Consider the following 15,456-nt stretch of genomic DNA (forward strand, 5'->3'; position numbering starts at 1 on the left):
GACTTGATAAAAACATGGGTTGCCTCAGTCTTTTAGCCTGGTAAACCATTTATTCAAGTATTTCCAACTCAGACAGATTTTATTTTAAATTTACATTAAAAGTTCACTAGTGCAGGTCTTGGCTCCAATCACAGGGGCAGACATAGATATGATAATATTGAAAATGGTCAACATGTACTGTGGGAATTCATAAACCTTCCCTTATCTTGAGCTATCTTTCTCTCCCACACACACATACTTCTCTACATGTCACAAAAGGCAGTACTTTTACTCTATCCTCTATCTTTCACCAAAACATCTATCCACCTCCCCTTTCTCTCCGCAACATAGCTTCGGTGGTCTGTCCACAGCTGTAGTCAGACATCTCATCCATCTTCTCAGAGGAACACCAGCGTTCAAGATGGAGCAGTTGTAGTGTGGGGCAGCCTTTGACTGACAGGTATCTTTTCCACATTAGACCAGCCCAATGTGATTCACACCTCACAGAGGATGACAGGAAAATCTACATGGATCCGGGGGTGGTTCAGCTTCACAATTCCCTGCAAACAGAAAACAATACCCACAATAGTAATTATAAACAAGAACAATGGGTAACTGGAAAACTTTCCAAAATACAGTCTGGGACTCTCAAGTGTTCATCCAATCAGCGTACCTGAGGTATGAGGTTCTTCTGAATCCTCTTCAGCTTGGACCTCTTCCGGCCATTTTTTGTCACCACAGTCTCTTCATAGAACTCATGAGCCAGGTCCCCATCCTCATCATAGGAAAGAGAGCTATCAACACACACACACACACACACACACACACACACACACACACACACACACACACACACACACACACACACACACACACACACACATAGGTATTGGAAAGCATTTCACTAAGGATCACATATCATATAGGCTACATATTGCATTTAGCAGACATTACCTCCTCCTTGTGAAAATAAATGGGGTTGCTTTTCTGGTCCCTTTGAGGCGGGTCAAAGACTGGTCTTCTTGCCCCTCACTGCCTGAATCACCTCCAGCTCCTGAACCAACAAATGGCCAAGCACCTTTCACCTTGGATCCACTGCCTCCCATCTTCAGTGATGGGACATTATGCCCTGTGAAACCCCCTAGGCAACGAGTATATGAGCTGTTCAGACAGTCAGTTGTCTCCTGGTTTGGATCTGAAAACAAGAACAGTTATGCCATAGGCACTGCTGTTAAAACACACAAGCTGTTGCGTTAGCTAGCCTGATGTTACCACATAGGCCAACCAATAGTTAGCTAGCAAGTTAAATAGCTAGGTTAGCTTGCTAACTAGTTGGCATTCAGTCAACTTAACATTAGCTAGTTAAAGTAGTTAGCGAACGATGTTGGCCAGCTTGGGCAAGATGGCTAGCTAACGTAACACTGTTCAAATTACAGCTGATAGCAAACTAAGTTATCTTAATATAGTAAATGAATTAAGCTTTTAAACTGCATCAACCAAAGCTAGATAACTATCTCAACAGTTCCCTGGCTGTTTGCTACGCTAGCCTAGTAACTTAACAATTAGCAAGGTAAGCTGACGTTAGCTCTAGCTAACGGTGTACTATGGCGACAGCACTTACAGTAACATATTCATTATTTTAGCTGTGACTTCTATTCGTCCTTGGAGTAGGGTAGTGTTGATCAAATACACTGTTGTTGTTAAATAGCTAAAATGGCTGGCTGGCTAGCTAGTACAGATCTCAAAACAGTCACACTGACGTGACGTATGGTCTAAACGAACGAAAGAACGGCACAGTTGGTCAGCTGAGCTTGCGCATGAGTGACATAAACAATATACCTCTAGCCAGTACAGAGAGGATGTAGATAGATGTTTGCACAGCATCCTTTACTAAATCTGTACACCATCACAAGGAAATAATAGTAACATTCTCTGTGTCAAAGTTTGCAGTCCAAACACTTAAGACACACCCTATTCCCTCAGCTTTCAAATTAAGTGGACACGTTTGATGACGTTTCATGGCGTATGACGAGTATACACTTGCAGAGCAAGGGTGGCAGGAATGGTGTTGCATCTTTTTTGGCATTGTATTCATGTAAGAAAACTGTGGCAAGACATCAGTAGATTTATAATTGAACACATTTATGAAGATCTTACAATATTGTGTAGAGATGTACTGCTTGGATTCTTTACCTACGATAGAAATAAGCTGAAACATTTTTATGTAATTAATTTCATTATTCTTTTGGCCAAATTTTGACAAATGTAAATTTACAAACAAAAAAACCACATATTCTAACCTTACAAAAATAAACTGAACTGTATTTTAAGACAATTAAATACTCTGCTAACAATAAAACTGTTAGAATAATGAGTGTATGTATGCCCCTTAAGGTCCTTGTATAATGTGATATTGTAGCCCTATTGTCCATTGTATATTATTTATATATACTTGTGTTCCCACATGTACTTCCTGTATTGATTTGTTGTTAATAAAATAAAAAAATTAAAAGGTGTCAGGAATGATTTTTTAATGGCTTATTTTTTAATCAATTATGATTGCATGTCTACTTATATGAAATATATAATTATTAATATACGCCTACTGTATGATAGCTAACTAACTAACGTTAGCCTGCCTAGCTGGAACTTCTGACGAAGGAAAATGTTTTTTTCTACAATTTTCAAAATATAACCAAAGAAAAACATATTTACTTTTAACGAGACGTGTTTGTGCCGTCATGTGCATTAGTAGCACAATTTCAAACTTATTTGCATTCGTTTTTACTTACACTTGTATGTTGACTTCTCCATTGATGTTGTTTATACACTGCTCAAAAAAATAACGGGAACACTAAAATAACACATCCTAGATCTGAATGAATGAACTATTCTTATTAAATACTTTTTTCTTTACATAGTTGAATGTGCTGACAACAAAATCACACAAAAATTATCAATGGAAATCAAATGTATCAACCCATGGAGGTCTGGATTTGGAGTCACACTCAAAATTAAAGTGGAAAACCACACTACAGGCTGATCCAACTTTGATGTAATGTCCTTAAAACAAGTCAAAATGAGGCTCAGTAGTGTGTGTGACCTCCACGTGCCTGTATGACCGCCCTACAACGCCTGGGCATGCTCCTGATGAGGTGGCGGATGGTCTCCTGAGGGATCTCCTCCCAGACCTGGACTAAAGCATCCGCCAACTCCTGGACAGTGGCGAATTTGCCAATCTTGGTGTTCTCTGGCAAATGCCAAACGTCCTGCACGGTGTTGGGCTGTAAGCACAACCCCAACCTGTGGACGTCGGGCCCTCATACCACCCTCATGGAGTCTGTTTCTGACCGTTTGAGCAGACACATGCACATTTGTGGCCTGCTGGAGGTCATTTTGCAGGGCTTTGGCAGTGCTCCTCCTTGCTCAAAGGCGGAGGTAGCGGTCCTGCTGCTGGGTTGTTGCCCTCCTACGGCCTCCTCCACGTCTCCTGATGTACTGGCCTGTCTCCTGGTAGCGCCTCCATGCTCTGGACACTAAGCTGACAGACACAGAAAACCTTCTTGCCACAGCTCGCATTGATGTGCCATCCTGGATGAGCTGCACTACCTGAGCCACTTGTGTGGGTTGTAGACTCCGTCTCATGCTACCACTAGTGTGAATGCACCGCCAGCATTCAAAAGTGACCAAAACATCAGCCAGGAAGCATAGGAACTGAGAAGTGGTCTGTGGTCACCACCTGCAGAACCACTCCTTTATTGGGGGTGTCTTGCTAATTGCCTATAATTTCCACCTGTTGTCTATTCCATTTGCATAACAGCATGTGAAATTTATTGTCAATCAGTGTTGCTTTCTAAGTGGACAGTTTGATTTCACAGAAGTGTGATTGACTTGGAGTTACATTGTGTTGTTTAAGTGTTCCCTTTATTTTTTTGAGCAGTGTAAGTTTTCGCTGACTTTTTTTTAGCGGATGTACAATCGTCGCAAATTGAATTATGGGGAGTTTCAGGCCCCGGAGTGAACATAATTATACACTCGCAAAACCGACTGAAAACGAGGCCTGAGGGCCTTACGTTGCAAACTTCCCTTGCTTGGCTAATCATTTGGACCACCCCCCAAGATGGCGACGGGGTATCCCCCAAGGGCATAAGGTGAGGGTAAGTGGACGAGAGTGTGTCTTTTAAGTATTTGGACCGCATTCCAAGTACTCGCAGCTAGCCATAACTGCCAAGTGAGGATAGCATTATTTAGCTAACGAATATCATCCCAATGGCATACCCCCATCACCAAGAGACACCACACCTTTGTGAAGGATATCTTATTTAATGTGAACAGTGCTAATTTATTATTGTTTTGTAAAAAATATATTGACACTGGACATGTAAAAAAAAAAAAAGTGAATAATTGACAGTCAAGGTATTATTTCAAGCGATATAGACATGTACTGATAATATGAATCCAATTCTCAACTCTATTATTCTGTTGTTTTAGCAGAGGTTTAAAATCTCATAAAGAACATGAAAAGATATACAAACAAACATTCCATAAAAAGCATCAACTTCCAGTTCAAGGTGTTTCAAGGATGAGATAACCCCTATCAATTAAATCAACCTGGGGATTGTCCTCTCAATTGACATTCACAGTGCACCCAACACATGGGGCACTCCCACTCAGTTTCATAAAGGGACAGCAAAAAGAGTAACATCCATCACAGTACGGATGTGCAAGAGGTATGTGGCAGACATTGGGGTCAAATGGAAACCTGGGGTACCTACCTGGCCCATAATGTCCATTGCTTGTTATTCTCACTAACATTTGGGTCTGGAGATACTGAGGCAGACAGTACCTGAATATGTTCGACATTTGTCTTAGCTAGTAGGTTGGCTACCCTCTTATTGCTTGGCATTAAAGGAGATAAACAGAGCTTTTTGATATGGCTTACCCCACTCAGGTGTCTCAAAATTATCTTTGATCGTTACCCAAAAGCTATAAATGATATAATCTATGGACCCTACTGCCAGCAAGAATAACGTGATAAACGCTACGAAGCAGGTAGCTCACCCAGGATAGTGAAATGGCGCCCCCATAATGAGAGGCAGTACTGGACAAAGCCAGTCTCTCATCAGCCACAGTTTCATATACTGTTTCTCAACTCTCATTATCAACAGACTCTCTCCAGGTGTACGGCACTTCTGATATCTCTCACACTCACACGCTCTTGCTCTCATGCGCCCTCTCGCTCTCATTCGCTCTTTCACTCTCCTCCTTTGAGGGAGGTGTTCACTTGTGTTCTCTGGGATCTTTGGATGCAGTGATGACTGGTCATCTTGTGATGGTTGTCAGTCAGAGGTGCAGGTTGTCCCGTAGGCGACATGTTTCTCAGCCAGGGGTGGAACCACTAGCGGAGGAACCACCAGGGATGGAAGCAGCAGCTTGGGCCTCCTGCATTCTGGTGCGGGCCAGAGCGTAGCGCTGCAAAATCTGCTTGACATGCTCCTCCTCCTCACGCTGTAACATGCGGACAAAGTTCTTGAGCTCTGGCATAGAGAAGGCATCCCACTGGACAGAGAGAGGAGGGAGACAGAGCATTAGTGTATGCTGCACAATGTGAAATGGCCATGTTGGTTTGAGAATGAATACCCAATGCATGCTCAATACTCACATTGACCTCTCCAGTCTCATTCTCTTTCAATACCAAACTGAGGGCTTTCTCATTGGGTCCAGCACACAGACGCAGTTCGAGTGGACGCTCGTCATCAGACAGCTTACGCAGGAACACTGAGAGAAATACAGGAGGACAATAGAATTAATCAACTGTATGGCACCTCGTAGTATTTATCTACTGTATGTGATGTCAATGCAGAACAAAGAACAGTCATGTGCTGCCACAAAACCGGTCACAGAGGTAGGCTTACCTTGGTCATGACGCTCGGTGCGCTCAAACAGGGCAAACTTTCCAGGGTTGTCCACCACAGTGAACTTCTTTAGCAAGGCTTCGATGACCTCACGAGCGCATGTCCGGGAGCTGATGTGTAGGTGTTTGGATGTATCCTTGGGCAGGTAGAAAGAGGTGCAACGTTTTACTCCCCCATTCTTCTTGCCCGCACCATCCTGTGTTGCAGTACCTTTTCTTGGTGGGGGAACTGACACAGGTCGTACCAGCTTGAACTGGACCTTTATGAAGCCAGTGAAGGAGCCATCTTTGTTCTGTTGAAGAGAATGAAGAAATGTTGGCATAAAATGTAACATTAACACACATTATCAACATGTTATTGCATAGTAGACATTACATTGTTGGGGTAATTCTGCAGTATTGTAACTGAGCAATTCCTGAATTACTAGATTTATTACAATGTTACTACAATGGTATAAGAGCAACTTGTTAGTACTCACCAGGTTCATAAAGAGGTTGCTGTTGATTTGAGCGTTGTACTCCTTCACCTTCTGCTGGATCTCTGTGCCTGACAGCTCCTGCTGCTTCCCACATTTGACCTGCTCATCCTGACCAGAGATAGAAAAGGGAGTCAATATTTCAATAAGCTATTTATTGGCTACACTTTAATTGTCAAAGCAGCCGTAAAAGACCTCTTTCCATTTTGCTTACTCTCTCATCTTCCTAAAGACGAAAGACAAAAAAGGGTTATCTTGGGAGTCTTTTGTGTTCTACCACTATGTGTCAGCAGGGAGCCAAGTTTAAATGTGTTGCATGTAAAATTATGCCTGTAAGAGATGTGTTATGTGGGCCTAATGGGGGAAAACTAACACCCCACAACATTTCATATTGAAAAAAAACTAAAATAGATTAGAGGGACAGTTAAGTAGGTACGACATATCGACCAATTCAACTAAACATTTAGTTAAGAAAGCTAATTGAGCTAATGAAAATCAGTCTAATGAAAATTCCTAGAGGTAGACTAGCTGGGTTTTTTCCCGCAGTTGCTGAGAGGAAGGAAGCACTAGACTGGTGTAAGTCAAAATGGTATTGAATGAGAAACAGCATTACTGCTTTTTCAGGACTTGTTGCTGCTGTATAATGAAGAGTTGGTAAATGTGCTAAATAGCAACCTATGCTTCACAGTGCTAACTTCATGTAAGCTCCACTCCTTCCTTCACAAATGACCACCGGTTGCATCAGATTCCAAACTTCCTGTCAAGTGTCAACGTAGCCATAGCTTACAATAAGGAAGTAGTGGAGCACAATGATGTCAGTGCTGACCAATCCTAGTTCCTGAACTCCTATCTCTGAAGAGGGAGGCGCCATGGGGGAACGTGCAGCTGTTTGTAATGTCTGCAATGGCTTTGAGCTGCATTCTTTAATGCTGTGTTCATGTAAAAAATATCCCCCGCCCGCCCGCTTGAGATGTCTGGTATGGACACACAGTATCCACCACATCTATGCACTTCCGGTGTCTAATGGTCTGTTCTTGCTTCCTGTGTGAGAATGTTATTCAGGACATATGATGCACAAAACTTAGGCGCATCAATTAGTGCAGTATTTCCCAACCCTAGTCCTCAGGTACCCCCAACAGTACACATTTTTATTGTAACTCTGGACAAGCACACCTGATTCAACTTGTCAACTAATCATCAAGCCCTCAATGAGCTGAGTGAGGTGTGTTTGTCAAGGGCTACAACAAAACTCTGTATTGTTGGAGGCACTTGGGGACCAGGGTTGGGAAACACTGAATTAGCGGACCAACAGTAACTGTTTTTCGTGGAGGGGGGAGGGATAATCCATAGATCAATAGCCATTAATCCCCATGGCTCGTGCTACCATCAGCACCCAACATGAGTTCTCCTCTGGGGCAAAATCACAAGAAAAATAACTAATTCAGTAGGAAAATCCCAGTGACAAATAACTCTTTAGGAAAGGTGCCATTCAAAACTAGATTGCTCTTGTATTGTTTATCCCACTAATAATGTTCCTAATGAGGAGAGTTAGCTGATGTTTACACATTGGAGAAATGAATGGCCACAGCTGCCCAGAATTCATGGAGCACAAAACTACATAAAGCAATGTCAAGCTGTGAAAAACAGATCAATAAAACAGATCAATAACCTACATCCTAATGCAGATTGAAAGGCTGCTGAGTTAATGTCCTGCAGTTAATTATTAAATAGGCAATCACAAAATGAGAGCCAGCCCATTCTACTAAGGAGTCACTAATGTTCACGGTGACGTTATCACTTTGTACTGTACTCTGTATAATAACATTCAAGATGATGTGGAAATATTAGTTAATCAAACATGATCTTATTTTGCCATTACTCATTCAAACCCTGCGGAAATATGTGTGCAGGCTTGTATGCAGACTTGTGTGCAAGCTTTGTAAGTGTAATGTTTGTTCAGATGTGAGAGTAGAACACTGAACAGTAGGCTACATGACTAGTGTGTCTGTGTTCCGAAACTTAACTAAAGGTACAGTATCATGTGTGCGTCACTAAACATGAATTTGTGAGTGGTTCTCAGCATCAGGGTGTAAGAGTCAGAGAGCTATGTGTCCTCCGAAACATGACCCCGCCAAGCCAAACTGCTTGCTTAACCCGGAAGCCAGCAGCACCAATGTGTCGGAGGAAACACCGTACAGCTGGCGACCGAAGTCAGCGCCCGGCCCGCCACAAGGAGTTGCTAGAGCGCGATGGTACAAGGACATCCCGGCCGGCCAAACCCTCCCCTGACTCGGACGACGCTGGGCCAATTGTCCGCCGGCTCATGGGTCTCCTGGTCGCGGCCGGCTGTGACACAGCCTGGGATTGAACATGGGTCTGTAGTGAAATGTTTTACACGTGTTTTATATGAGAGGTACAGCAGATCCCAATGAACTTTTTTTTTTTAAGTAGCCATGGTAGAGTTACTCGGGCTACTACAGCAATCACTTCATAACGCTATTAGTGAATAATCATCAACTATAATGCAACTATAAAGAAAGTTACAGTTACAGAGTGGGCTCCTGAGTGGGGCAGCGGTCTAAGGCACTGCATCTCAGTGCTAGAGGCGTCACTACAGACCATGGTTCAATTCCAGGCTCTCACAACCGGCCGTGATTGGGAGTCCCATAGGGCGGCACACAATTGGCCCAGTGTCGTCCAGGTTTAGGTTTGGCCGTGGTAGCCCGTCATTGTAAAAAATAACTTTCCTAGTTAAATAAAGGTGAAATAAAAAATCAAATTAAACTGAACATTTCTGAAAAGAAACAGCTTGGTAGGCAATTGACATAGTCCTGTCTGCTTGATAAAGTTATCATTCTTACCTTCTCTTTCTTGGATTTGCAAATGAATGATGTGCGAGCAGTAAAGTACTGCTCGAACTCAGAATCCGAGTCCCCACTGCAGTATCCGCTACTGGTGGAGCTGCCCCACGTCTTCCCGAAGGATGGGCTCTTATCCGAACCACTGACCGCGTCTTTCATTATCAAAATGTTGCAATGTAACGTTAGACTCTGGAACGATATTGCGATTAGAATTCGCTACAATTTCTCAAATTGTATCTAATTCGGCTTTGATTGGAGCGCTAATAGGCGTAGGTTCCCGTTTAATAAGACAATTTATATCTTAAAATGTATCCCGCTGTAATAAACATGTAGTAACTACAGAAACTTTAATTACTAGATAGGGTGTAGCGTAATCAGACTGCTAGTATAGTTAGTATCTCCCTGAAAACTTCAACAACGTTCAAAAGCACGTTTTTGTCGGTTTCCTGTTCAATCTGGCCACGTTTCGGTTTCTCAAGACTAGCTGAGAACAGGATGCGGGACCGGTCCCCGCCTTTCCATCTCTCTCCCCCGGACCGCGGAGGCCCCACCCAGGCAGTTGAGATTAGAAAATACACAAAACCAGCGCAAAAGGCCATGATTGGGCGCTGAGGGAAAATTAGAACTCCCATGACATCATACCCCTCCCTTTTCCTGTCTGCCAATAATAAATGCGACGTGAGAAGATAACTCATGTGAGAGGATTCAGATGATAGCAGAGCATAGGGGATTCACATAACATGACAAATGCATGACATATGTAGGCCTAGGGTTCTACAGAGAACAGCACCACTTTAGAGAAAGATAAATAGATAAGACTAGCTCCCGAGTGGCACAGCGATCTAAGGCACTGCATCTCAGTGCTAGAGGCATCACTACAGACCCTGGTTCGATTCCAGGCTGTATCACAACCGGCCGTGATTGGGAGTCCCATAGGGCGGCGCAAAATTGGCCCAGTGTCGTCCGGGTTTGGCCGGGGTAGGCCGTCATTGTAAATAATAATTTGTTCTTATTAACTGACCTGCCTAGTTAAATAAAGGTTAAATAAAAAATACAAATAAAATACATATAAATGATTGATGCCCATAGATAGGGTACTGTAGCCAAAGGGAATTGTGAGAGAGAGGACCTGAACTGAAAGGACCTGACACAGGGGGATCATGGAATAGAAAGAAAAATGAATAGAAAGAAAATACTAGGGTGATTGATTACAGAGAGGGTGCAGACAACATGTCAGCACAAAGAGTATGGCCTATAGTGGATAGGTGGTGGTCATGACACACGACATGGCCGGTGAATGAGAGGTTGAGTAGAGAAAACAAATGAAATGACACGCATGCATCAGATCATGAGGTTCTTACCACATTTGTATCAGTCTCTACAGCACATGTTTGTTCAACTGTGGAGCCACGATCCAAACTGCAATCTAATTGGATGAGAGGTCGACATCGATAGTGACATGTGAATCCGCAATCTGTGAGAAAAGATAAGTGATTAATTAAAAACAGGATTTGATCAGATCATGGGTTGTTATCAAAGTTGTGCCTTCTCCACAGATGTAAGGAAATGTCAGCTCTGAAAATAAGTGGTGAGCACTGGCACAGAAATGTCCATTTGCTCAATTTAGGACATCCATTCCCTCCAGTTTTGGGACATTTTGAGATTCTAATTTATCTGCTGTCCTCCACTGGCCACATGCAGTCACTACACGTTTGACAGAACTAGTCATAGACTAAAAAATATTACTTAAATTTGGTCACTAACTAATCCCCATACACTTCAGACACAGGCTACACTTCTCAATTCTCTCTCCCCACATGTAATGGCCACACATAACAATACAAATGCCGGTTTCAGCCATAGGAAAGGAAGTTCATAGTGTAAACTTTGAAGATTATACATGTACCTACACAGACACACAAAAAACACTAGATCCATCTTAACGCCAACAGCTGACTGAATTTGGGAGTTTTCCAAGTACTCCAGAGCTAAAACAGTGTCTGGGATTTCCAGGCGAGCGGTTTGGTTCTCAGCTGGTTCGTTGCTGCTGGGAACGGTAATGTCCCTCTTTGCAGAAACTCCTCATTAAAGCCTATTCAGGCCTAATGAATACTGAGTCCTGTGAATAGAGCCCATCTTACAAAAAGCCCATTTAGTCCATCTGAGAAACAATGACTTAAAGCTATATGGCCTGGCATATACATAAACAAACACACATACAGTATATCCTATGCACACACAAACAGGCTATATCATACTGTAGGACCCTAGTTTACACGGGCGGAAATCAACTCTGCCTCTTGACCATGCTTTCTATGTCTACGCGCTAGAAGGTCGAGGGTTCGCGCCACACTCCTTGCCCGTTTCATTATATTGGTGTCAGAAGTGGGATTACCTTGAAACACATTCTCATAGGCTAGCCATAGTTAAACCTTATAACACTCACGCTGAGGGGAGGACCGCTCATAATAATGTCTGGAATGGAGTTAATTAAATGGTATCAACCACCATTTCATTCACTCCATGGAAACCATGTTTGATACCAATCCATTAATTCCATTCCAGCCATTACTATGAGCACGTCCTCCCCAATTAAGGTGCCACCGGTTGCCTGTGACATGCATGTATGCAGACATACAATCCTAATCATTATCATGCAAGTCAATCCTGTGCAGCAGCAGAAGGCAGACTCACTGGCACAGCGCAGGCTCTGTTTGTACAGTCCCCAGATGAAGTCTCCACACAGGTCACACCAGGTGGGCTGGGCATGGCTGCAGGGCTGGAAGTCATGTCCCTCTCCCCTCTCATCTGTGAGCCGTGGGTCCAGGCTATCCCCCAGCAGTCGGATGATGCCCACCCGGCTGAGCAGCTCAGGGACCTTCCCTGGGCTGATCCGCAGGGCATTGGCCCGCTCCAGGCGAGGTGGTGAGCGAGGCACCTCGCAGCTGGTCAGCTCTATCCGGTCATTGTCATGCAGCCTCAACTCACGGAGCTCAATGAACTCACCCCAAGACATTCTGTTAGTCACAGCTTCAGTTCCTTCTTCACTCAGAGGCAATCATCACACCTGTGACTAAAAACAATAATACACAATCCAGCATCACCAATCATGAAGCACCAACTCAAGGACAGGACATTGGCCTACAGTAGTACATTGTTGCTAGCCTTCAATTGTGGGGGGAACTTCCCATACAGCTATGCATCCCTTACTATAGAAACCATGGCTTGAACTAAATAAAATAGCCTATTCTATAGCCTACTGAGTATGAATGAAGTCATTGTTTCTCGACGTAAAATAATCTGTGTTAGTACTTTAATATAATTTGCCATTTGCTGCATCAATAAAGTGGTCTAATCGTCAATAAAAAAATAGCGTTTAAGGCTATCTTATAATTGTCCTGTTTTTTATTGTTTTAATAACGGAGCACGTTGCCGTCTATTGTTAAATACCAAGATAACTAGTTACATTAATTTGCATACCATCAAATGTCAGATTATATAATCAAATAAATCGCCAACATTCTGCTTCAGACATGTCGTGAATAATAATTGTAAATTAGGCCTACATGCAGCCGTTTAGCATCACAGATGAAGATGTATGAGGGAGGAGGGGGTAGCCTAGAAACACGAGAAGCAAGGGACCGACTCGAGCCTATTTCACATAATTCATAAAACGTGCTATAGACATGTTTTGAAAGTTTAACAATTTACCAAATCCGGGATCCACCCCGCAGCGGCCGATGCCTCGTCCCTGACGTTCTTCTATCGTACCAAGTTTCCATATAAGTTATTAGTAATAACGGAGCAGAGGTGGGAAGTTTCGCGTCTGGTCTGGAAACAATGTATTATCGGCTACTTAACGGAAATACCCCAATTCCCAAAAAATCGAGATTATCAGCAGCGCGTTTACTTTATAACGACCCATCACCCTATTCTGACACCCCAACATGTAACGCAATAACAAGACAAGAAAATGAGAGAAAGACGAGAAAGTGAAGAACAGACTACTGTTCTTGACATCCGGAATGTTTTCACATAGGGGGTGCTTCTGAGTCTTGAACAGTAGAGCGGGCGCGCAAGATATGTGTGTGTAAATCCCCCAGCCCTCCATCGCCATTGAACACTGTATGCTATTTCGTTTAACAGTGACATTCAAATAAAAACTACTATAATAATAATTTACTAATCATCCATTGACAGTATATGTTATATGTTTGTCAGTTAACTTGTGAACTTCACAGGCACACCCTTTTTTACAGTTCAAGGCGTGCAGAGTCTAAACAATGAAGTGGGTAAAGTTACTTTGAAATACTACCCAGTGAAATGGATACCGTGCAGTTACCTGAACAATAGGCAGATTCTGATCCCAGGATGATGAGTCAAAACATGAGGCCACAAACTTTGGAGTTTCTTGTAAAACATTTTTCTATTTCACATCTATAACAGAAGCATGGGCTTATTTAATTGTTAGAGTTGTCAAAAAATGTGCTAAACAACTTGTAAGATGACAAGCTAATGAGGAGCCCGTTATTACAATTTAATTAGCAAGTCTTGAGTTCGGCCAAACCTGGATGACGCTGGGCCAATTGTGTGCCGCCCTATGGGACTCCCAATCACGGCCGGTTGTGAAACAGCCTGGATTCGAACCAGGATGTCTGTAGTGACTCCGCAAGCACTGAGATGCAGTGCATTAGATCGTTGCGCCACTCGGGAGCCGTCAACGTTTGCATTAATACAATCTAGAAGTTGGAATTGAATTGAGAGACAAACCTCAGAAGGTTAACATTAACAGTCCAAAACCATAACATTTGCATTCAAATCCCATCCCAAATTGCATATAGGTGAATATCTTTCCATTGACTTGTCACCACGTAAGACCTCTCTTCTCTCTCCCATCATTCAGTCCAATATGTTGCTGATGTCCACCTTTCTCTCTCCAGGAGTTATGGTCAAGTCCTTCTGGAGCTTCTCTGTGGCATTAGTCATCAGTTGGCAGGCCGCCTTGTGTTTGGCCTAGTGCTTTACCTGGCATTCCCTACAAACACAGAGCAGCAACACTTAGAACACGGATGTCAAACTTATGGCCCGCAATCTGGCCCACAGGTGGTCTGAGTAAAACAAAAAACAACTCAATATACTTTCAAATGACTAAAACTAAATCAAAACTGTGTAGAAATGTAATGGACTTACATTTCTACAGTCTTGAACGTTGTCCAGCTCGTTAACCTCACTGGGATATGTGGGACGGGTAGCGTCCCACCTGGCCAACATCCAGTGAAAATGCAGAGCGCCAAATTCAAATAAATTACTATAAAAATTTTACTTTCATGAAATCACACATTCAATATACCAAATGAAAGCTACACTTGTTGTGAATCCAGCCAACGTGTCAGATTTCAAAAAAAGGATAGCACCCCAGCTAACAATCACAGACCATAATATTTCAACCCCCCCTGCGCGACACAAAACGCATAAATAAAGATATAATTCATGCCTTACCTTTGACCAGCTTCTTCTGTTGGCACTCCAATATGTCCCATAAACATCACAAATGGTCCTTTTGTTCGATTAATTCCGTCGATATATATCCAAAATGTCCATTTATTTGGCGCGTTTGATCCAGAAAAACACTGGTTCCAACTTGCACAACGTGACTACAAAATATCTCAAAAGTTACCTGTAAGCTTTGTCCAAACAATTCAAACTACTTTTGTAATACAACTTTAGGTATTTTTTTACGTAAATAATCTATAAAATTGAAGACGGGATGATCTGTGTTCAATACCGGAGGAAAACAATGTGTAGCATGCTTTCTGGTCACGCGCCTCTAACAAACAGTACACTTCACTGGAGCCTCATTCTGAACATGGCTACTTCTTCATTTCTCAAAGGAAAAACCTCAACCAATTACTAAAGACTGTTGACATCCAGTGGAAGCGATAGGAACTGCAGGAAGGTCCCTTAGAAATCTAGATTCCCAATGAAAACACATTGAAAAGAGAGTGACCTCAAAAAAAATATCGGAATGGTTTGTCCTCGGGGTTTTGCCTGCCAAATAAGTTCTGTTATAGTCACAGACATGATTCGAACAGTTTTAGAAACTTCAGAGTGGTTTCTATCCAATACTATGCATATATTAGCATCTGGGACTGAGTAGGAGGCAGTTTACTCTGGGCACGCTTTTCATCCAAACGTGAAAATGCTGCCCCCTATCCTAGAGAAGGTA

At 42.7% G+C, this 15,456-nt stretch overlaps 2 protein-coding genes across 3 annotated transcripts; both read right to left on the bottom strand.

The window, feature by feature from the left end:
* Positions 1–30: 30 nt before the first annotated feature.
* Positions 31–1,785, bottom strand: LOC139555079 (tumor suppressor candidate 2-like). The gene is made up of 4 exons (XM_071368552.1): positions 1,601–1,785; positions 934–1,174; positions 653–773; positions 31–539 (listed from the first exon to the last, which is right to left on the bottom strand). Exons 2-4 carry the CDS (start codon positions 1,083–1,085, stop codon positions 474–476), a joined length of 339 nt encoding a protein of 112 aa, XP_071224653.1. The 5' UTR covers positions 1,086–1,174; positions 1,601–1,785; the 3' UTR covers positions 31–473.
* A 2,497-nt stretch (positions 1,786–4,282) lies between these two features.
* Positions 4,283–13,273, bottom strand: LOC139555090 (ras association domain-containing protein 1-like). 2 transcript variants are annotated; one of them, XM_071368572.1, is made up of 7 exons: positions 12,942–13,273; positions 11,925–12,303; positions 10,592–10,704; positions 6,373–6,480; positions 5,895–6,186; positions 5,642–5,757; positions 4,283–5,538 (listed from the first exon to the last, which is right to left on the bottom strand). In XM_071368572.1, exons 2-7 carry the CDS (start codon positions 12,244–12,246, stop codon positions 5,359–5,361), a joined length of 1,131 nt encoding a protein of 376 aa, XP_071224673.1. In that variant the 5' UTR covers positions 12,247–12,303; positions 12,942–13,273; the 3' UTR covers positions 4,283–5,358. The 2 variants fall into 2 exon arrangements, with proteins under 2 accessions (XP_071224673.1, XP_071224683.1); XM_071368582.1 differs by lacking the exons at positions 10,592–10,704; positions 11,925–12,303; positions 12,942–13,273 and adding an exon at positions 9,231–10,546.
* Positions 13,274–15,456: the final 2,183 nt, after the last annotated feature.

This window comes from Salvelinus alpinus, chromosome 2 (genome assembly GCF_045679555.1).
Source record: "Salvelinus alpinus chromosome 2, SLU_Salpinus.1, whole genome shotgun sequence".
Classification (NCBI taxonomy): Eukaryota; Metazoa; Chordata; class Actinopteri; order Salmoniformes; family Salmonidae; genus Salvelinus; species Salvelinus alpinus.

Excerpts from the sequence above, each read along its gene's own strand:
- LOC139555079 (XM_071368552.1), bottom strand. The coding sequence starts at position 1,085 with ATGGGAGGCAGTGGATCCAAGGTGAAAGGTGCTTGGCCATTTGTTGGT. Across the intron at positions 774-933 it reads TTTATTTTCACAAGGAGGAG|CTCTCTTTCCTATGATGAGG; the intron begins GTAATGTCTGCT and ends GTGTGTTGATAG. Across the intron at positions 540-652 it reads AGAAGAACCTCATACCTCAG|GGAATTGTGAAGCTGAACCA; the intron begins GTACGCTGATTG and ends TTCTGTTTGCAG.
- LOC139555090 (XM_071368572.1), bottom strand. The coding sequence starts at position 12,246 with ATGTCTTGGGGTGAGTTCATTGAGCTCCGTGAGTTGAGGCTGCATGAC. Across the intron at positions 6,481-10,591 it reads TAGAGACTGATACAAATGTG|GATGAGCAGGTCAAATGTGG; the intron begins GTAAGAACCTCA and ends ATCTCTGGTCAG. Across the intron at positions 6,187-6,372 it reads GCAACCTCTTTATGAACCTG|AACAAAGATGGCTCCTTCAC; the intron begins GTGAGTACTAAC and ends TCTCTTCAACAG.